The 21,554-nt window shown below is 45.4% G+C and overlaps 8 protein-coding genes across 8 annotated transcripts; 4 read left to right on the forward strand and 4 right to left on the reverse strand.

The window, feature by feature from the left end:
• Positions 1-1,889: 1,889 nt before the first annotated feature.
• Positions 1,890-2,549, reverse strand: N7481_000252 (uncharacterized protein; the record flags this gene model as incomplete). The annotated part of the gene is made up of 1 exon (XM_057259471.1): positions 1,890-2,549. The coding sequence occupies one exon, from the start codon at positions 2,547-2,549 to the stop codon at positions 1,890-1,892; it is 660 nt and encodes a 219-aa protein (XP_057127303.1).
• A 908-nt stretch (positions 2,550-3,457) lies between these two features.
• N7481_000253 (TDT family transporter) lies at positions 3,458-4,802 on the reverse strand (the record flags this gene model as incomplete). The annotated part of the gene is made up of 6 exons (XM_057259472.1): positions 3,458-3,493; positions 3,545-3,922; positions 4,049-4,130; positions 4,196-4,263; positions 4,317-4,617; positions 4,687-4,802. 6 exons carry the CDS (start codon positions 4,800-4,802, stop codon positions 3,458-3,460), a joined length of 981 nt encoding a protein of 326 aa, XP_057127304.1.
• Positions 4,803-8,805: 4,003 nt separating this feature from the next.
• N7481_000254 (fungal specific transcription factor domain-containing protein) lies at positions 8,806-9,843 on the forward strand (the record flags this gene model as incomplete). Its single annotated transcript, XM_057259473.1, has 4 exons — positions 8,806-9,294; positions 9,357-9,395; positions 9,453-9,524; positions 9,583-9,843. The coding sequence occupies 4 exons, from the start codon at positions 8,806-8,808 to the stop codon at positions 9,841-9,843; spliced, it is 861 nt and encodes a 286-aa protein (XP_057127305.1).
• Positions 9,844-13,620: 3,777 nt separating this feature from the next.
• Positions 13,621-13,875, forward strand: N7481_000255 (uncharacterized protein; the record flags this gene model as incomplete). Its single annotated transcript, XM_057259474.1, has 1 exon — positions 13,621-13,875. One exon carries the CDS (start codon positions 13,621-13,623, stop codon positions 13,873-13,875), a length of 255 nt encoding a protein of 84 aa, XP_057127306.1.
• Positions 13,876-14,030: 155 nt separating this feature from the next.
• On the reverse strand, positions 14,031-15,080 carry N7481_000256 (uncharacterized protein; the record flags this gene model as incomplete). Its single annotated transcript, XM_057259475.1, has 1 exon — positions 14,031-15,080. One exon carries the CDS (start codon positions 15,078-15,080, stop codon positions 14,031-14,033), a length of 1,050 nt encoding a protein of 349 aa, XP_057127307.1.
• A 1,449-nt stretch (positions 15,081-16,529) lies between these two features.
• Positions 16,530-18,066, reverse strand: pfa4 (putative palmitoyltransferase with autoacylation activity Pfa4; the record flags this gene model as incomplete). Its single annotated transcript, XM_057259476.1, has 4 exons — positions 16,530-16,939; positions 17,002-17,080; positions 17,136-17,849; positions 17,902-18,066. 4 exons carry the CDS (start codon positions 18,064-18,066, stop codon positions 16,530-16,532), a joined length of 1,368 nt encoding a protein of 455 aa, XP_057127308.1.
• Positions 18,067-18,362: 296 nt separating this feature from the next.
• On the forward strand, positions 18,363-19,789 carry N7481_000258 (putative DNA mismatch repair protein; the record flags this gene model as incomplete). Its single annotated transcript, XM_057259477.1, has 3 exons — positions 18,363-18,769; positions 18,837-19,222; positions 19,272-19,789. The coding sequence occupies 3 exons, from the start codon at positions 18,363-18,365 to the stop codon at positions 19,787-19,789; spliced, it is 1,311 nt and encodes a 436-aa protein (XP_057127309.1).
• Positions 19,790-20,234: 445 nt separating this feature from the next.
• Positions 20,235-21,161, forward strand: N7481_000259 (uncharacterized protein; the record flags this gene model as incomplete). The annotated part of the gene is made up of 1 exon (XM_057259478.1): positions 20,235-21,161. The coding sequence occupies one exon, from the start codon at positions 20,235-20,237 to the stop codon at positions 21,159-21,161; it is 927 nt and encodes a 308-aa protein (XP_057127310.1).
• Between the last annotated feature and the right edge of the window lie 393 nt (positions 21,162-21,554).

Here is a 21,554-nt window from a genome sequence, read left to right on the forward strand (position 1 = left end):
TTCAATAAGCCTGCAGTTTTCAAATTCCTATTCCATGCATGATCTCAGACACAACGAAATGTGCCTTGGATTTTGGTGGCCTTAGCGTTTAAATCTATAGCATCTACTGATATTTGGGTCGTGACCATTAGCAAACATGCTGTGAACCACTAGTACCTGGTTGACTTCGGGATCTTCAAAGTTCAATCTAGTTCAAGCAGAGTTGATAACTGATAAGCTTCCCACTACGGGGAACATAAATACCAGGTAGATTGCCCTGAAAAGAGTAGTATTATGATAATGTTGGCCGATGACAATTTATTGATCAAGGATAATTTTGGGAAATAAATGCCTACAACTTATTTTTATTCACGTCCGTGAATGTCATAGTTTACTTTAAGTAACTTCCAGCTCTCGATGAAGATAAACTGTATAATAACTGAATACGCCATGCACTAAAATTACTATTCTGATCGGCCACATTGCATAATGATTGACCTTTTCGAATAAGCCTTTAATAATACTAGATCACAATACTTTATTCCAACATCCCGTAGATCATACAAGCAGGGATTCATTATGACATAAATAGCAAGGTTTTGTGGCTACAAACAGTACCGAAAGCTTCAAACCAAAGCATAAAAGGGCTATGAGTTACATAAGGTAATTTATAAATATCTTCGGCCCAAATCTAATTCATGCGGCCGTCCGACAAGGCTTTCGCATTAGGAGGATGATGATTTTGGGTATATTGGCTCTGAAGGCATCGGGTCATGCATACTCCCTCAAGATGAGAAATTCATCCACAATGTTATTTCAGACAGTGGCAAAGTCCTAAAGATTGCCACTTTAATGCAACATGAAGGAAGGCTACGGTATGCTCCCCTGCGAACACTGATATGCATTACCTCGGCGTCAATATTTCTTTTGAAGACGATCAGTCTTGGAGGCCGCAATGACGACCTTCAGACATCGCTCACCACTTTGAATCGTTGGATTTCGGCATTGTAGTTATCTGGAATCGATGATATGGATTTCTCCCTTCGATATGCCACACTAATTGAGAAGCATGTCGCTTGGTTTTGTGCTCAGTTTGCGCCACGATCTCATCCATCTTTCTCCCAAGCCACGGATGTTGCGCATAGGGACACTTCGATTATGCGATCTTCCCAACATCACAGGCCGACGGTCCCATCCTGGGAGGGAGAATCAAGTTCACGGAATTTTTGACACTTGGGCATCTCCCGACGAATGGTGGACCAGGCCATTTGATCCTAGCATTGCGCCATTTCCTTCAAACGATGAAAGTATCTCACTCGGCCTTAAGCTTGATTTTCTTGACTTTTTGTTGAGCATGCCAAATATTGCCGCAGAATGATTTGTGTGACCTGATCGAATGTGTTCTGTTCTGTTCTTGATAGTGTCTACGGACCATTTGTCTTCATTGAAAAATATGACATTAACATATTTATTTCGCCATGGTAGTCAGCAGGAGATGACCACTTGAAAGTTTCCAAAGGCCACTCACTAGTAGACAGCTTTAATATCCCGTTACCAAAGAGCCTACCGCAAAAAAAGAAAAACATACAACAGCAGGGATTCGCATGTGGTCACCCACCATACTACTAACCTGCCGGCGTGTGGCTTAAGTACGGCTGAGCGGACGGGAAGCCCTGTTCTCCACACCCTATGGTCGTATGTGCCAGATACCCCCTGATAAGGGGATATATCGAGCAAAATTAGAATTGATATCAAAGAAATAATCCAAGACTGGTTAGCTTGTCTGATCTTACTTTCAATTATTCACCATATTTAGGGCAGTAAGAATTGTATAAAAGAAACCTTTAGACAGCCAAGACCGGGTATAACTAGCAGCCGCGAACATAATAGGTACATCCTTCCCACGGGAATTAACCCTTACTCCTCCTGACCTGACTTTCAATAACTGCAAATGTAGTCAGATAGACAATTATCTCCAAATCATTGGCCTGTCCTTCTCGTACTGCACTTTGGCCTTCCCCTTTCTTCACTGTATCTGTAAGAAACAAGCTGCCGTTCTTCATATTCCAACGGCTACTTCCTACCCACTTCGCCACCAACTCCCCATCTTCCTCATCGACTCCTCCAATGCGAAGCTCCATGCTCTTAAGTCTCCCTGTTCTGCCGGTTGATTTGCGGAATGTGTATGTCGTCCTCTGCTCCCCCTTTCCAAAATCGAAATGGTATATCTTGTGGCTATACTTCTCAGGTCGCTCCAATTTCTCCCAAATTATCTGCCTTCCTTCAATCTCTCCGGCTGGGTCGCCGAGTCCGATAGTGAAACCGCGCAGGTGTCTTTTTGCAACACCGAGGACCTCCCCATTCTTGGAGTCTCCTTTGTAGAGTAGGAGGTCGAATTTGGTCTTCGAGAGAGTCTCATTCGATTCAATATAGTATATGGTGTCGGTATTAGGATCGGGACTTTGTATCTCGTAGGCGCGGAGCTTTCCCTTTGACACGAGTTCGTAGGAAGATCCCTTTTCAAATGGGGAATTGACCGGAAGATCCGGCGTGGAGGGTTCGGATTCCATGAGCGACTTCTGTATATTCTCGAAATGGAGATGATTTTGAATGGAAACTATTGTGGAAGACTGCTGTCTCTAGAATCTGTGATCGAGATGAGGTGTGAAGGAAATGGAGTTTATGGTGATGTGCACTCAGCTCTTATAACTACCGGGTGGGGCTTACTGAAAGTAACTATACGCTAAACCCGGGATGGTCAAAACCCGCGAACGCCGATCTCGTATTTGAATCCATGGGTGCTCGGGATTGAGAAAATGATTGGCCGGAAGAAACTATAATCATTTTGATCAATACTCAACCTAAATTGGCATGTATATGAGCACGATAAATCAACCTTACTCCATTCTAGAAAGAACCAGGATAATGCTGGCAAGCTGATACTAACTAGCAGGTATCAATACTATGCGATCATTCACCTGGGATTAGATTAAAAAGGACCACGTTGTGAGAATTTCCGTATGCTTTATTACATATGAAAACGGCGTTGACTAATAAAGTCTTGCTTTACTTCGATGAGACTTTCTCGTAACGAAGGTGGTCTAAAAGCCTTCTGTCTAGGACCTTAGCTTCCTCCAAACGCGCTTGCATCGTCTTGGATTCCCAGGTGGCAGAGTTTCTTGGAAGATGAATTTGGAGATAACAGAGTAATAAAATTCGGATATCTAGGCAACGGCCGGACACCACACGTAGTGTACAGATAACACACTACCCATTGCCTAGATTTTCGTAGCAGTGTGTTGATTTAGCTAATACTAATCCTGCGAGTCACTGCTTTATTGCCGATTTTTCGATGGTCCAACGCTTTTGACGTATGGAGCAACAAACATGTCCCCGCTAATGGATTTTCTTATGGTTTGGACTGATACCATCAACCACAAAAGTACCACAGCCACGGATAAAATCTGACACAAGGAAATTACGTTAGCACTTCCGTATTCAAATTTGTCGCTCCCTGTTGAACAAAACAATGAGGGGTTGGTATGAGGACAACATTCACACTTACAGTACCTAGCACATTAAAGAACCGCGACGGCAATTCTTTTCCAATGGTCGTTGTAGCACTGGCAAAAACGCCCAGGGGAAATGTAAAGCCCCACCAGGTCAGGTTGAAAGGAAAACGATTGCGACTGATGCTGGCTAGAGCAAAGAATATCCAGACAATTCCATATGCCCACATCACAAGTCCTATTAGCCATCCAAAGATATATAGCACGGCACCGGCATTTGTTGATGGTGAACTTAGTGTACCCGTCTCTGGAAATATCTTAAGTGCAACCCTGCCAAACTGCATAATAGCGAAGGAACCCAGGCCCAGCGGCGCAATCGGGAGGAAAACCGACATGATCGCTTCGCGCGGCGGCAAATTATGTAGCATGAGGCGCTGTAAGTAAATCACCAAGCATGACATGGAGAGAGGAATAGCAGTCCCCCACAATATATACGATATTATGAGGGTCCATAATGCATGTTGCGTGTCTGGAAGAACCTCCGCGACAACTCCACCTACCGCTGACGCAACGACTGAGGATGCGATAGGAAGCAGCCACACAGCTGTCACAGTCGATATGTTTGAGTCGTGAACGCACATGCTGTGAAGAGATATCAGCTGATATTCAACCGATTTGGGAGATTGATTTTATGAGGGGTTACACACATAACAAAGGGAATGTAGTAGCAGATGGCCAGAGCAATGATGCAGTCGATCCACCAGAGGGCCCATGCCTGTTTTTGTTAGTTGCTTCATTCCGCCTCTTTATATTTTGTTCCAGACATACCAAATTCGCAGCCCGAGGTCCCCACGCTGGGACGCAAACCAGGGCTACCATCTCAATAATTGTTGCCAGCCCGATGGGGAAGGTCCCAAGAAACATTGATGCTGAGGGGTGACGTATCATAGCGGACCATATTTCCGGGTAGAGAGAGTAACGAAGAATCGATATGCACAAAAATGTGCAGAAGAGAAACACGTTCCATGCAAAGACGACCACTGAGAGCCAATAAAGCCACTCCCCATTATACGGCAAGTTATTGAGAAGGATTGCGACAATTCCCGTGCCCATGTTGACCGAGAACCAACTGGTCACTTGTTAGAAAAGGTTTTTGATATGAACGGAAGTTTGGTAATAGAAGCTGATTGAGACATACGCTTGGGTGAAATGGCGCACAACTTTCCTCCACCCCCTGTCATGCTTGGAGCACGTGTGTGGCTGTGACTCGGCTATTGTTTGGTCTACATCTTCCGTCAAATGTGACTCGATCATACTGTTTGGTGAAGTCGCGATGGACGGCATAGCCCCGATTGGCGAGGTAATCGACCAAAATGTGTTCTGACCTTTGCGGATTACTTGAGATTTAGTCCAATCGTTGTGTGCATGGGTACTAGGGATAAATTACCTACCCCGGTAATGTGTGATCAAAGATGATTTCGCAAATGGTGAATCATAGAATAATTTACACCTGAAGGGCCTGGGAGTCGAGACATTCTATATTAAGTGATTGATACCTGCTTCATGTCTCCTTTTTAAGTCTTGTATCTAAATACCAACCATTGTTACATCCCGAGTATAAATACGGCAACGGCGTGTTTCGGTGTTTTAGATCCACTTTTTTATTGCAGAAAGCCCGATGACATTCGGGATCCGAAACACACCAATTAGCTCCCCACCTCCATTACTTATAGTGCGGTAAAATAAACAGCGCTGGGATAAATCAGGATTTGCCCTTCAGAGGAGACTCTCAGTAGACTGGCGACGTTGTCTTCATGTCCTGCGCGATCCGTTTTGGATAGCTCGTCCGGTACTAAGGGTTAACCAGGTTCTTATGTTGGAACGGGGGAATACTTGATTTACGAGATTTAGATAGGTCCGGACTGGGGACTCCGGGTGGCAAGGTATGTATCCGGCTGTCATCTTTGCTACTTTCTACAAGTACGAACAATTTCATAACTGCGAACGGAGATGAGAACCGGGCCTTTTGTGACCTGTAGGGGTAAGTGCGGTAAGTGCGCATGGTTGACAGAGGAGAGATGTCGCTGTGAAGCTTCTTGGCTCCTTGACGTGGCTGACAGTTCTTTGAAGTCGCTTGGCTGGCTTTCGCTTACCCACCCGCTGACTGGTGCCTGCAGCCGTCCTGTAACATTCTCTCAATTCCCTATGAGGTATTGGATAAGAACAAAGCCCGCGGGTTTCTCTTAGGGAGAGCAGAGCCACCACACTTGCAGTGGCAGAAAACTAGTTAGAGGAAATAGATTTGCCACGTTCGGATCGATAGCATAAACTTGAACCATTAATGATTGCGTTGCTTTCGGAATCAGCATCTCGGTCGCTACCTTCCTCTCGCTTCACGTACCCCTCCTATCATCATCATAAGTTGTTTTTTTCCGCTGACACAACAATGAAAATATACAGAACGCTCCACCCATAAAAATGTAACATGGAGTTTACTCAGTGGAGTTACAATGCTATGAAATAAGCAACTGAGATACCAACGAGAGTGTTGAAAGCGTACGTTGTTGTACCAGCATTGTATGTAGTTGGATCAACAAAACTGGCCAGATAATCGCAAGGATATTGGGAGAGTTGAAGAACAACCAAGAAAGTCATTTAGTAGTCAAGATAATATTATTAGGCACCTATTACCTGTTATATCATTTCGGGCGCTTACTAGGTTTCATGGTTTGTTAATATGAGAAAAGATTCTCAACAGCGTGAGTCTTAGCGTAACCGCTTGCAGAAACCATTATATCCCATATGAGTCTCATTACTCTGGCCAGGAAAGCGGAGCAGTAGCGAAGGTGCCTCGGCCTTGTCAGTGGAACCACTTGCGAGCTAAGGCCACCGAGACTATCGTAGGGGGGGAAACTCCCCTGTTAAAACAAGATCAAAACGATCAGGCCCATCTTGCTCAACATTCCTTGGTTGAATTCTTGGGATTCCGGTCCACTATTTCACGCTGAAGCCCAGGATTCGTATACATATCGCTTGAACAAGGGGTATCCGGAACGATGAAACGGGATTCACATATTTCATCGTCCTGGTAGTGTAATTAGTGAACGGCCTCATGATTCCCAATTTGGGATCTCGGTCGTGGACTAATGTGTATGTGCTGTGCATAATTGCGTAGCGATAGTTGAACTCATGACCATTTGGAGTAGAAGAAAGAACAAGACCATCCACTAGCTTCACACAAGCTACAAAAGCACCAAATGGAGGTGTCTCCGTAATTTTACCATCTGTTGGAGTTATACAAACTCTCACTTCTGTCTTTTTTTTTCGATCGACTAGGTCGCTGTTCCGGGCCTCCTGGTCAAATTTCTCACGAGCTCGGTAAGGGTGGAACTTGTATGTTCACGTAAGAAAACTCTGGCCTAGTCTCCATCCTGACGAACTAGCGCAGTCATTAGAAAACACTGTGGAAAGTCATCATACATGTAAGTGACGTCTAATAGTTTTAAAATGAAATTATCCGCAAAGGTTGGACCCCGGAGTCAATGTTAAATGCACCTTGATCTTGGCTGCGACGAAAGAAGACACTGCATGACCCGTGGTTTCGTTTTTTCAACCAACTTTTCTATAAAAATATCTGCTGGGGTCAGATTTATTGACCCTATTAGAAACCAGGTACTGCAATCAAAATTACTTAGATAATCGCCAAAGGTATCGCTGCTGTCGAAGCTTTTCCACGCACGTAAGACGCCGACTAGATGCCGACCAGACGCCGATCAGATCCCGGGCAAGTAGCTCCTTTCTAACGCTCAATAGAGATGGGCTGAAGGGCCTGGTTGGCTTTTATGTGGCTGACGACAGGTCGAAAGTACAGCCTTGGAAAGTGCCCGCCTCTACGTGCTTCTATTGAGCATCTTGGTGATCAAAGCCTGATGTGGGAATCCAGAGATAGTACTATAATAGTACTATATAGTAAGATGAAGGGTCCCACTGCCAAAAAGAAAAAAAAGACAGTTAAAAGGGCATACTCTATTACAACCACTTGTCTCAACAAACCTCGCTAGCTAAAATAATTCAGATCGATATGAGCTGTTCTGGCGCGAACGAAGAGGACGCGAAGGACGACAATGTAGAAGTGCATTTGGGTTTGAAGTTGAGGAAAGCTGTCAGTTCATTAACCCAATCAAATAAAGCCTGGTCCTAGATTATTTACGAAAAGGACCGCTGAACGCATAAAAGGTCGACTTAAGGGATAATGTACCGCTGGCTTATGGCTTACATGTATATCCCGAAACCAAATACTGGTTTCGATTTTCAGCGTACCTAAGCTTGGTTGGTTGAAATCAAGTGGATCCATGAATCGGTATCTCTCAAATGTATTTTCAAATCCCGGTAATTTTCTAGACGAGCGTAATGATTACTTACACCACAATTAATCGCCTTCAAATCCCGCATGATCAGTTCCGTCATGATTAATTCACTCGATACCTGCCCCCACAATTTAGTCCTCACACATTTCACTTGCCAACGTCAAGTGCTTCCTCAGCAACATCAACGATGGAGGCCGAATATCCACGCAACAAGGGACGAAAAAGGACCAGAAAATTTGCGACATCCCCGGTTAAGCTTGCTTGCCTTGCTTGGTATGCTATGGTTTACCTGATCGATGCTACTTTTGACTAACGTAATGAAGCCGTAGATCCCGCATTAGATGTGATGGGGGATTAACTTGTTCAAATGTACAACCCTTTACTACTACAATGTCACTGCCTCTGACTCATGAAAACAGTGTTTCGCACGGAAAAAGAATTGCCAATACGAAGCGAGTAGAAGGGGCAGGCCGAGAAGGGAGGATGGCCAGCAGACAGGAGAAATCCCTTTGAACATAAATTCGAGTCTAGCTTCGGGATCTAGTGCTGACGATGGTGTGTCTACGATTATGTATCGTTGTATCTGCACGTTCACTCACTAACCCGCGATAGAAATCCTTTTTCAATTGGATGCACTGGGAGCCCCCGGAGCCGGGATAAGACATTTTGAAATCCCGAGCCATGAGCCCTTGAACTTGCATATCTCCAATACTACTACTAACACGCCACTTATGTATATGCCGAGTGGCGATGGATCCCACGTTCGACAAGAGTCTAAAGTGAGAATATACATGGACGAGCAGGATGTGTAAGCTATTCCCTACTATGCTAAAAGCCTGGCTTGTTTGGGAACTGATCTACCTTGAAGACTGAGTGCCTATTATCTTTTCATTCATTTATTTTTTCCGATTCTGCCTTGCCAGAGTTTCAATAACCTGGTTGATCGCCCAATGACTGATTCGGACCTAAATTCGCAACCAGAAGAGCCTCCTTCGAACTTGAAGTCTCCACTGGCTCTCGCAATATCAGCTATTCTCGCTCTTATTCCCGTCTCCTCTGATCCAGATCCACTATCCATTCAATCAGTATGTGCTAGGACATTTTGGGCAGAGAAGTTTGCACGGCTTGCAATGGATCGCGTTGATGCCGACTTCGAGTATCTTGAACCAGCAAATGGCTTCAGTCAACCTGAATTCAATGTTTCCACAGTCCCTACTATGGGACGCCCTCATTTTCATCCCGAGGTCCCCATTCAACTTGAGAGCATCTTTGCACTTATTTTACTAAGTAGTTATGAGCACAACCACCGTGGAAATGTTTTGAAAATGAGAAACCGTGCTGGGCAAGCTTTCATTGCGGCGAAAAGCTTGCGACTTCATTGCCTCGGTGAAGAAGAACATATATTTGCTGAGGCACAAAGAAGAGCATGGTGGATGACAGTATGTGTTGGTCCTTTTCAAGAAGTATTATCAAAAATAGTACCGGACTAAATGCTGAACAGTTTTACTGCATGTGCCAATGCTCGATCGTTAGTCACGATGTGCGTCTGATTTTCTGGTCTTTCCTCCATCCGACAGAGTCTAATTCTTTGGCCTAGGGATTCTCTATCATCGACGAAGATGATAGTTCTCTTGATACGCCATACCCCATTTTAACATCCGATCCTGATGTAAGTCGAAAGTCTCCTTCAAAACGCATCGCTATCTATAACCTGATGTTGCCTATAGATTTGGGGTCTCTTTATAAGCGCCGAAAAGGCCTTGGTTGCGACAGTACGGTTCACAGCTCGTTTCAGATCGTTATTGATGAACACCCACGGAACCCCAATCCCCAAAGATTTCAATCGAATGCAGCAGCTTGACCAGATGATATCTTCCCTCATCGCTAATATCAACGCTTTGCCTCCGATCTCGACGGCATCAGATAAACTATGTTCACTCACTTCTCAGAATCTACGCCTTCTCACTCGTATAAAATTGAACAGGTAAGCAACAGGACATGATGATACCCCCATTAAGCTCATACACTTTAAATACTTAACGATCAAACTTAGTGCACGGATACGCGTCCATCGCTTTAATGCCTTTTCCGATATCCCTATATTTGCCCAAAGCTATTATGACCTTGCTGCACCAAGCCGTGAAATTGTTTGTAACTACTCAAAGGAAAGTCCAAATACCGCTCCGGGCCAATTGCAAGATTCACAATTTACGTGTCAAGAGTCCACGGCTATATGCGTCGACTCAGCTCTCGCTATCACGCGCTGCCTGAACAAATTACCATATCCTCACCTACCAACTACATCCCTGTTTCTTGAGACTTCAAACACAAGTCTTGCTGAAAAACAATGGGTGACTCCTCGTTCGATGCCTGGTGTATCATGCTGTGTTATGCAGGCAAGTTACATCTTATTGATGTACTGCCACAAACTCAAGGTCATACGGGAGCCGCAAACCAGTCAATTATCATTAGAAAGGCTCGAGGCCGAGTCACGCCATGGGTTGGATATCCTTATATCCACAATGGAGAATTACGCAATCTCTTTCGGCGCTCTGGGAGGCATGAAAGGTATGTTCCCTAAGATAGAAAGATCCAGAGATTTACTAAAAACATATCTTGCACTGGCAGATGATATTCAAGGTGCAACTGAAGTAGCCTTCCAATTTGTATAATTAAGTCCCTGTGTTCTTTAATGTTAATACCATACACTTTGATGAATAATTTCAATTATACAGTTGTAGATATTGGCGGGCATGAGGCTTTTCCAAATTCAGTCTGTCAATTAATTCGCAGCGAAGCGAGTTCGTCCAATCTGTTGTCCTACCACCGCCTCTCTTAGGCTTATCATATTGCTGCTGGGGATTCTGCGCTATCGCTTCCAATTACTCTCTACTTATTACCACTTCTATCAGTAAGGAAACAAAAAATATTTGCAAACTTCAATTTTGAAATTGGTTGTCTTACAAAGCTTTCTCCGTGAGATTATATTACAGCTCAAAAGCTCTTGGCCTTCAAGTAGTCGTAAATATCGGCTAAGATATACTGCTTAAAACCTTGAAAGATAGAAGAATGAGAAATATTTACAATTGGTAATCAATATGAACTGGTCATAAATTGAAATGAAAATCATATGAATCAAGGATAGCCTACTTCCTTGTAATGCTAAATACAATGTGCAAGTCTTTTTGATGCGGCTCTGCAGTTCTGCCATCGTAGTACGAAGCGGTCCGCGCTATTCCTAAATGTTTCTTTCAATCTCACTTCGATAAAACTGGATAGATCCTCAATTCGATGAGTTGTCCCTGGGTTATCGGGCTTAGGTGGCAGGACGTAGAGGAGTTTTTGGACGTCTCAGCGCATAGAAAGTTTGGCGACATAGTGGACAACTAGCATCTTCATTGCATAGCCATTGGTCAATGCACATTGAATGAAAGATATGATCGCATGGGAGACAACGAAATTCTGATTCCAATCCCAGTGACTCCCAGCAAAGCAAGCATTGATCAGGTAGTGTACCTACGGGAACCGAGTCAAAGCCCAAAGTCAACAAATTGGGGCGGAACCACACCTGACTTACTGCCTGGGTAACCTTGGGATCCCAAAAAGCACGGCATTCGAGCGAGCGTAAGTTCTTGTCTTGTTAGGCCCCCTCTTCTCGTCAAAGATGGGAAATAAAGATAGTATTCCGACATCATTGAACACTATTCTCTGTCTTAGGAAATGCAAAAGGTGGATTCAACCCTTGATTTCCAATTTTGTATCCTCTATTTATATCTGGTAATGTATTGGGAAAGGCATGAGATTAGTTGCCAAGTTCACCCAGTAATAAATTGTATCAACAATATTAGATGGAAACAACAAAAATGTATTGGGGAATTGATCGGGATCTGTAAAGAGTCGTGATTTACCTGGCAGGTCACCATGCTTGTATTGTGAGATTACCGTGGGTAAGATACAAGAAATAACAATACACTGAAACTCACGTTAGCTCTTCGTAACACGCCTTCGCCAACTATTTATTACAATACCTTAAAGAGCAATCAAGGTAACACTGCACAGACTGAGCCAGGAACTCTCCTCCATTATGCTTGCAAACAAGTCTACAAGCATCTACGAGTGGTTCTATGTCGCTTTTGCTTTCCAAGTTTGAAATTAAAATTAGCATTTCTTTTAAAAGCTTTTTAGAACAGAGTCACCAAAAAGTCAAACTAAACTAGCGCAAAAATGGGCGTAATTGGTTTTGTCTCCGGATCCTCTTTGAAAAAAAAGAAAGATGAAAAAATGAAAAAAAACCAAGAAAATAAGAAAACAAAATTTCATTTAATGGGATTATTTAATCGAATGAGTGCTTTCTCGTAAGTGGAGCATGTTTCTTTGCACAAGATTCAACGCTAGTTAGTCGTGTATCGGCAACTGTTTCGGGGTCCGTATCGGGATTAGTTTCGAAATTTCTCTGGAATGCATTCTGGCTGAGCACTTGAGACCCCATCGTCTCCGATTAAGTTTTATTGGTTCCATAGGGACATGATACGCACGACTCTCTACGACGGTTCCTGGATCACCGGCCCTGTCCGAAAGCTTTTAGCCGCTCATGTTACTTCGTAGTAACTCGAAATTTACCATCAGGTAAAGTAATGATAGTGGCCAACACTGTCGCCGAAGATGAGCTTTCTCGAAGGTAATAGATTCCAAATTGTGACACTGTTTGGCCAATTCACAAGTGTGACATCACTCCCGGTCGGACTTAAGATGCGAGCTGGCTGTGACTTACTCTACTGAGGAGTTGGACGAACTGCGATTATTGTGCTTTATTGAGTGCAAGCCTAGCACACATACGAAGAAGAATAACACAATGAAAGTCAAAAAACAAGCACGCGATTACTGTAGTGAATATTATTTCAGTGGTCAGTCTCACCACAGGGCACCGTTCATTTATGTTTGCACGGCAGTTGGGACACACGTACGATTGTGGAAATTCTCATGAGACCAACCAAACGGGAAATTAGATACTCTCTGGGGTACCAGATTGAAATCTTCTGGGAAAGAAACAAAAAGCAAGGTAACTTGATCAATGTTGACTCGATCCGGAAACCTTCTTATTGAGCGAGGTCTTTCCTGGAGCCCCGCCTAGATGCGGTGCCAATCATTTCCTCTAGAAGAAGTTATTCAAGTCTTTCGGTTATATTTGGTCAATTTTTCTCCTTCAAAATATTTTGGAGTATTGAGATCACGTTTTAAGAAGCCTAGTAAGCAATAGTATTTCGCTACAGATATAATCTAGGTTTAATAGAACCGTGAAATTGATCAAAAGAGAATCCCCAAAAGAGAATCCCCAAAAGAGAGTGCTCAAAAAGAAGCGAATTGTGTGAAATTTGCGAATCTAAGGGGTGAAAGAGCTTGGCAAAGGTGCTAAAAGAATTGAGGATTTCGGTCAACTTCAAAATCTGGTTCCAATATTCGAGCATCAGAAATCAGTGTTAGATCCTGCTTGTTGGTTTGTTGGACCGATTTTGGATACCCCCTTGGGAACACAACGATTAATCTCCAATAATGTAGGTATATTGGTCAATGTACGCAGCTTACTATGTACTATTGTCAAAGATTGCGAGGCCCTATTTTATTTATCTAGAACAAGTTCCTGGAACCAACACGAGAGAATAAATCCATTTCACAAGTGAAATGCCTATGGATCATTCACCAGTACAAGTCCGTGGCCGTAGCGTTCGCCGTGATGTGAATGGCTCGATAACGATATTCGAAACCCGATGGATTTTGGGGTTGTCTTCAAATGGGCGTTGACACTTCTCGTTGGTCTTGACACATTTGCCATCGCGTTGGTGTCGTCTGCCTACTCAGGCTCTACAAATGAAATCATCGCCGAGTTTCGCATTAGCGAGGAGATCGCACTCCTTGGTATATCCCTTTTTGTCGTCGGTTTTGCGGTTGGTCCTCTCATCTGGCACCGCTCAGCGAGATATATGGCCGTCGATACATTCTCGTTGGGAGTGGGGTCGGGTTGACGGGATTTGCCGCAGGGTCGGGTGGCTCTCAGAGCATTTGGACCTTGATAATTCTTCGCTTCTTTGGTGGGGCGCTTGGCTCCAGGTTAAAGGCCCTTTTGTAGGCCCGCCATGCTTTAAATTTTCTTGTCTCAATTTGGGATCAGTATTGACCTTCAAATAACCGCACTTCTACCCGCAATAATGAGCAGAAGTATCATTAAATAGACGGTCATCCGCTTCTCCCATTCCCCCATAATCATACACATCGACGTGGCCATAACAAGCTCATACAACCTTGTTCTCCTTATGTCAGGTTCGGACTGTGACGCTGCTTCTTCCGAAATTTGATTCCGATCCCTGAAACTGGAGCTGCCTGACTCTTCAAGTACTTTGGAGATCATATTATCAAAAATCCAGAGTCGCCCATACTTGTCGCGATTTATTGTAGAGGAGAATAGACAAATAATGTAGCTCTTCCTCCCAGGAACTTGTGCCACAAGCTTCAAATGACTCAGTGGTAGAAGAAGCTTCGCCAATTTATCCTCCACCGGCAAATCCCGAGTTCCCTCCCAAGAGAAATGTATTCCTGCATATTGAAATTCGTACCGTCGGGGCTTGAGGAAAGGAGACGACAGTTTCAGTTGCATTGCTTCGTCCGCGAATTTTGGTTCGTGAATAGCAACTTCATCAAGTCCTTCATCCCTTTTCATCTTGCGACGAGCATTCACACGATTGTGGTAAGCTTTCCCGCTTTCGCCCCAGACGCGCCAGGTACGCACTTTGTATCCTGTCAAGGCGCAATCATCGCCCTTGGTAGTATTATCCAGACTGCTTCTATTTTCAAATGGAACCATTCCTCGAGGATCGAGTATGTCGGGAAGGTTGTCTTGAAACTGCACATTCCAGTGACTCCAAAACGGTGCGCTGTATAGCAAACAAATTGGTTCGCCGTCCCTGTGGCTACCTCGGCGAAGAACGCGTGGAGGATTGTGGAAAAGGAGTTTCGGTTGATGCAAGAAATAGCTATTGGATTCGTCGCTTCTTCTGTGAGAGTCTTCGTGGTCTCCTGCTTCTTCGCTGTCGCTTTGCCTGTTGCTGTCATGTCCAAACTCCTTTGTCTTATCCAAAAATGGTGTGATGTGGACGTTATATTCAGATTCATGGTAGACATGATACTCTGACAAAGAGTGTCGCGTAGCCAAAACTTCTTCTAGGGTTGACATGTTGACGTTTTGTGTGTTGCGATCGACCAAGAATCCCAAGAGGTGGAAAATGGTACAAATCCGGGCGGGCGGGGTGATATTTTTTACAAATGTTGGTTCTTTTCTTGTAAAATTCGGTCATTGGGGGCAGGAGAGGTGTCCCAGCTTTGCTACTAGTACTCAGTGCTACAAATCCTGACTGGCCACTCCATGTGGGCCGACCTTTCGGGCAACTCGTATGGGGCTGTGCATGCCCAGTACATAACTCTTAACCCCGAAATCCCCACACCCCATATTGCCCACCATGATTACCGCCTTTTAATGGGAAACTAGTAGCTACCGGAGATGGAATAGATAGGCCAATCTATTCCATCTCCGGTAGCTACTAGTCCGCGATTAGAAGGCGGAGACAAGAACAGTCAACATGGGATTTCAAACTTTGCAAGGCCACAACTAGTAGCTAGTACCTGCATTGTACGGAGTAGCTTTTTGGAAAAAACCATACTTTTTTATTATATTCATTGCATCTTTTCACAATCAAAGGTGCAACTGACTTTCCGTGAAAACCTCGCCTCCCTTGGCAGCCACGGTTGGGAAGATGGTGGCCTTGAGGAACACCTTCCCAGGTGCTTTTGGAGTCTTTGTGAAGATGGCACTAGCAATCGGTTACTAATGAGTATCCTTCAGGTCGGAGAAGTAGTACATACCTTCCACAATTGGAGCAGAAATTTCTCTGTGGAAATTAGTATCGAATACAAAGTTATGAGTTGAGATTGATGTGGACGGTCTCAGATATACCTCAATAACGTTTCCAGTGGCAGTGTTTGAATCATTATAGATCCTCAGCGTGTTTGATGGATCTTCAACGGTCATATCATCTTCAGAAATGAAGTAGTTGACCGAAAAGGCTGCCCAGTTTTAGTTTCGGATCTGGGGTTCGGGATATAGAGGACTGTGATCCTACCACCACCACCAGCTTTCTTGCAGTTGTCACTAAAAGAAACATTAGCCCTCCGAATGCTTTAAACGACACTGGTGAGAACCCCACCAATGACAAAGGATCGAGTTAGGGGGTTGCTCGGGGAGCGCAATGCTAACGCTCGCGCAGTTGCAGGATCCACGGTAAGCCATATTTAATACTTATTTGAGACCAAACCAATCACCGAAGGTATAACGAAAGGACATTGGAAGACTGACCCCCGGCTACTATATAACCATTTGCCTCTCCGGCTCGGGATGAGAGGAGGGGTTATGTCCAGTCTTCTCCACTTGCAATGGCGGAACTCGGCCGAACACTTCCGCTCGTGCTATGACGTCACACCGTCAAGAAGCAATCTTCGCGGTCGCAGAAGAAAGTTTCGTAGATAAAAAGAATAGAAAATTGCAGTGTCTGATTTTGAGTTTGATTTCTGCCATGGCTGAGAAGGAGCCAGGCATAAAGAATATAAAGGGAGTTGGAATCGATAGAGATCATTGGCGCCCCCTGCGCTGCTCCACGAGTACTCCAAGGGGAATGTCATCTTCATCATAGAATTCAACATCTTCGTCAACCCCAAAATCACCAAGGCGCTCGCCTTCTGAGTTTCGCCACGATTCTTCACCTTCATCTGAATCATTGCCGTAGGTAGGCCCTGCTGGTTGGTCTTCATCGCTGTCATAGTTAGGCTCGTCCTGAAAGCGTTCATGGAAGCGCTTGCGTCTCTGAACTGTCGAATAGGGCCTTGGGCGATCCGAGTCGGCTGCTTTTCGACGATCAAATGCTTCGACTTGCTCCCGAGCAGAAGCGTAGGATAGAGGAATTTCGGGATCATTGACAGAATAAGATCCCTTGGGAATGGGTATGCGGTCTGGGTCCGGTGGAGGCCATGTCACAGAAGCATCTGTTGTGATTTGTGAGCTTATCGACCTGATCAGTATGTTCATTGAGATGAGCTTGACATACCTTCAAATCCATTCGTCTTGAATGTCCATCCGGAATTGCGGTCTGGACTTGCGGCGAATGGCCAGAACCAACTCAATATCTACAACAGTGTCAGTTCATCTGAAGAGGCGCGTGAATGAATGATCAAAACCCACGTTGAGTGTATCTCCCATAGCTTGAACAATATTGAAAAATATGCCGATATCGTAAGGAAATTCCTGCTTGCGAATCACGATGTTTACACCTCCCGGGCCCTCTAGAGAGCCACCCAAGACTCGAGCTCGACGAACAAGAGTTTCGTGCCTCTCAATTTCCCAGGATTCAATTGTGGTCGTATTGAAGAGGATGGTCCCGATCGTGCGTACCAGAAGAATGAATAGGCCAAGCCAGGTCACACTGTTGACGACGATCAAAAGCAGCAAGTGGACGAGTTGTGCTACTGATGGACCAAGGTACTGGAAAAGAGTCAGCCTTTCTGCATTGGGAACAGATGGAATGACCAACTCACACTGGGCATATCTCGCTCGTGCCAAACTATAGATGCACGCTGCCACAAAAGGGTTTCCAGATAGCCCATCCCGAGCACCGTATAAAATAGGAAACGGAAGAAGTGGGGGAATGTGAAGTATGAGACGCAGTTTGAAGTCCATGGACAATGGTGATCCATCTTCGGAATGCACCTGAACAAAGTAAGTAAATCGGACGAGATCAGATTTGGCTATCGATTGATTTTCTTTTTTTTTGATCCCACCTTTTGCAAGTTTTACAATGGTGAGCCCGCGGCGGCTTGTAGGCCTCACATCTACGACACCATCGTTGGCGCCCTGTGGACTGGTCCTTCTCCTGTCGAGATGGGGCCACAGATTTGCCTTTGGGGTCAAGATGTCCAGGGTCTACAAAACACGCACGATAGTAGCAGACCCAAATGCACAATGCGAAGACATTGAGAGCCCAGCCCTCGTCGAGTGTTAGTGGTGCGGGCTTGAAGTTGTGGAAGAAGTATTGCGAGGTATAGGCGAGAAAGCTGATCAGCACGCTGACTGCTGGAATCGCTAGTCGCGAAACTTCGAAGTTTTCGGCCAACATCCTTTAACCCCAGCTTTCATCTGGTCGAGGGATGCAGGGAAAGAGAGACGAGGACGAGAAGAAGGAGAAGTTGAGGTTGAAGGTGGACGTGTTTATCGCGATCGCATGACTAAGCAATCCTCCAATCAGCCTCGGCCAACGCGACCAGCATTCTCACTCTTCCACTTCCAACCTTCCCTCTTCAAGTCAACTTGAATCCAACTGGCTGGTGTTATATACAAAATATTCGATTTCCCCTCGAGGCTCCGTGAGACAGCGAAGGCCCAATAATGTCCAATTGACCCAGCCCTGCCACCATGCCCATCGAGGCTCTCCCGCAGGACACAGTTCGAGCCATTGGGTCGACATCAGTTATATCCGATCCCTGCTCTGTGGTGAAAGAGCTTGTTGACAATGCCTTGGATGCATCTGCGTCATCCATAAGCGTTGAACTATCCCTGAACACCATTGATGTCATCCAAGTCAAGGACAACGGTATCGGTATCTCGGCCGATGACCACCCTGGTGTTTGCCGGCATGCATGTACGAGCAAAATTCAGACTGTTGAGGATCTGAAGAATATCGGAGGGACCTCCTTTGGCTTCCGTGGCGAAGCTTTAGCGAGCGTGGCGGAGATGTCAGGCGGCGTCACCGTTACTACGCGAACTACGTCAGAGGTGATTGGGTCGTGTGTCAAGTATAGTCGAGAGGGCGAGATTTTGCAGTGAGTCGAATCGAGTGGAATTTAAAATCACAATTCCTTTTGACTATGCAACTAATCATCTCTCTAGAAATCAGCGGACAGCCCACCCGGTAGGGACGACAGTTCGCGTCACGGACTTTCTCAAGCACATCCCTGTCCGCAGACAGACTGTGCTCAAGGGGACCACAAAGGCTTTTACCAAGATTAGAAAACTTCTGCAAGCCTATGCCTATGCTCAGCCTTCTTGTCGGTTGTCTCTCAAATTTCTCAAGGCGAAAAACGAGAGCAATAACTGGATGTATGTACCTAGTCCAGAGGCTGCAATAAGCGATGCGGCTGTCAAGATTGCTGGAAGAGACGCTTCTTCATGCTGCAGTTTGAAGGACGTTTCGTCGGACGTGAACACCCAAAATGGAAGCAACTTGACCTCGGGCACATACCGTTTGGGTGCCTTTCTTCCAAGGCCAGATATAGGTATCGCCTCCTTTTCTTTGCGTTCGAGAGTATCTGCTGACTTGTTTAGACTTCTCCAAAATAAATCATATCGGCCAGTTTGTCAGCCTTGATGGCAGACCATTGTCCTCATCCCGGGGAATTTCTCATGACATTGTGAAGTTATTCAAGTCTTACCTCCGCTCGGCTGCTTCCAAGGATGGGTTTTCGAAGACCATCGTCGATCCATTCCTCTGTCTACAGATAGAGTGTCCACAGGGTGCCTACGACGTGAATATAGAACCGGGAAAAGATGATGTGCTCTTTGAAGACCGAGAAATAATGTTGTCTCTGGCGGAAAACCTGTTGCGAGACTTTTACGGCCAGCTACCTGTGGACACAAAGAAAAGCCCAACCAAAGACAAGTCTACATCTTCCAACACAGCGGGAACGACCACTGGCTTCAATGTCCTCATGGCCAGAAAACACACCGAAGGACCGCCAGCTAACCAACCAGCCAATGTCAGGGAGCTCCCGGTCAGTCACTCTACCAGGAAGCCACCCTCCCATCCCCGTCCCAAATACACGCCGAAAATTCTCCTACGATAGACGAAACAAGAGACTCTCAGTCTGAAAATGCCACTGAAGATCGCAGTCCAATAGATCGGAACTCACGTTTCATCAATCCCTGGTCTGTTACCAAAATGAACACGCCACTACAGACTCCAGGACGATATGGCCGAATTGCTGCGAGTCGGCCATCCCTATCGCCGGGTATACAGCGTATATCCCCTGAGCGCAGTCGGGCTGGCCCAGCCTTGAGACATGTCCCTCACTCTCCCCGGACACGCCGGATGTCGCTCGTCATGAAAGCCCAAACGCTAGGTCGGGATCTCCTGTCAGTAGGCGACGAGTACCCCAAAGCTCTGGGAGCCCTCCCTTATCAAAAGGCCCACCTGGAAGTAACTTAAAGAGAGTGGCAAGAGAACGCGATAAAGACCGTTACGGAAATGGCGCTCTTGACACTTGGTTTCAACGTACAACCCAAATCTCAATGGGCCAAACCCCACTTGACCAACCTGCCAGTATCGATGAGTTGGTTCCCACCATGTCCCAACTAGCACAGCGAAGATTCGGCGCCGAAGAGGACGCCCAGACGATTGACAACGATATTCCCGAGCCTTCCCAGGATATTCCGACCGGTATATCTGGCGATACTGGATCACTATCTTCTCCAGGGGACCAAGAATCGACAACCAATGCACATGATACCTCCATGAACAGTGGAAGAGGATATCCTGTTCTTGAACACTGGGCTGCCAGCCTCAAAGATGGGTTCAATGCCGGTGGACCATCTGGGTTAGAGTGGGCGATGGACTTTGAACGACGCAAGAAAGAGGCCAACCAAAAACACCGCAGTCGCCCTGTCCCCGACCAGAAAACAAATGAGCCATCAAGTCAACCACAAAGCTCTCAAGCTTCACAAAGACCGCATCACAACCGTTTCGTCGCAGCCAAAGCCGCATTGTCTGCCGACCGCCCTTTTGCCCCCGAGGTAACCTCCAAACCAGCCATTGCTCTATATGACCCCAGGGCATATTTGATGCGCCATGAAAGTTCCAAGGCGTCCCAAAACCGGCCTCTGGATGGATCAAACAACAGACGTCATCATACGAGCCGTTTACCTTTTGAACGGATTCCCGATGGCCATGATCTCCACGATATCTGTTTATCCGTGTCAACAGACTTGCCATCGATATCCGACTCCTTTAAAATTGCAACCTCGCTCGACTCTTATATTAATGGTGGCAAAGATGCTGAAGCTTTTATTGACCCTGAAATCAACACTCTAGTTCCCATTTGGACAAAGCGGCTGCAATCCATCGTCGCTAGAGAGTACAAGGGGTCAGGCAGTCAACCCTGTTCTGATCAAGCTCATCTTGACGCCATCATCGCGAAGCATCTGAAGCTCCACTACTAATTTTATTGAACTCGGCCTACATTTTTACCGCTTTTTAGCGCGGTCATGACCTGTTCTATCCTTTTACGAATACGATGATACCCCAATGGCGCATCCCCGACGACTTCACCCGCCAGATTAAATTTATATCTTTCTGCCAATTAGAAACATACATTAACAGCTAGCCTAATTGAAGCTTATTAAAAATAAAATTGATCGATTCGTTGCGATACAATGTTAGTCCGGACTCCGTAAGCGTCCGGGTGGGAAACCCGGTTGAACAAAGACAAAATATACTAGTACTATTGAGTGAAGAAAGCTCGAGACCACCGTTCACCATTTTACCAGTACTTCCTCAGTAGTGTTTAAGACGGTAGAGCGTCAACAAAATTATCTCATAAGTTCAATGTCATT

Source organism: Penicillium waksmanii (assembly GCF_028829765.1).
Source record: "Penicillium waksmanii strain IBT 27052 chromosome Unknown utg000001l:1.0-4852451.0:1.0-4856178.0, whole genome shotgun sequence".
Lineage (NCBI taxonomy): Eukaryota > Fungi > Ascomycota > Eurotiomycetes > Eurotiales > Aspergillaceae > Penicillium > Penicillium waksmanii.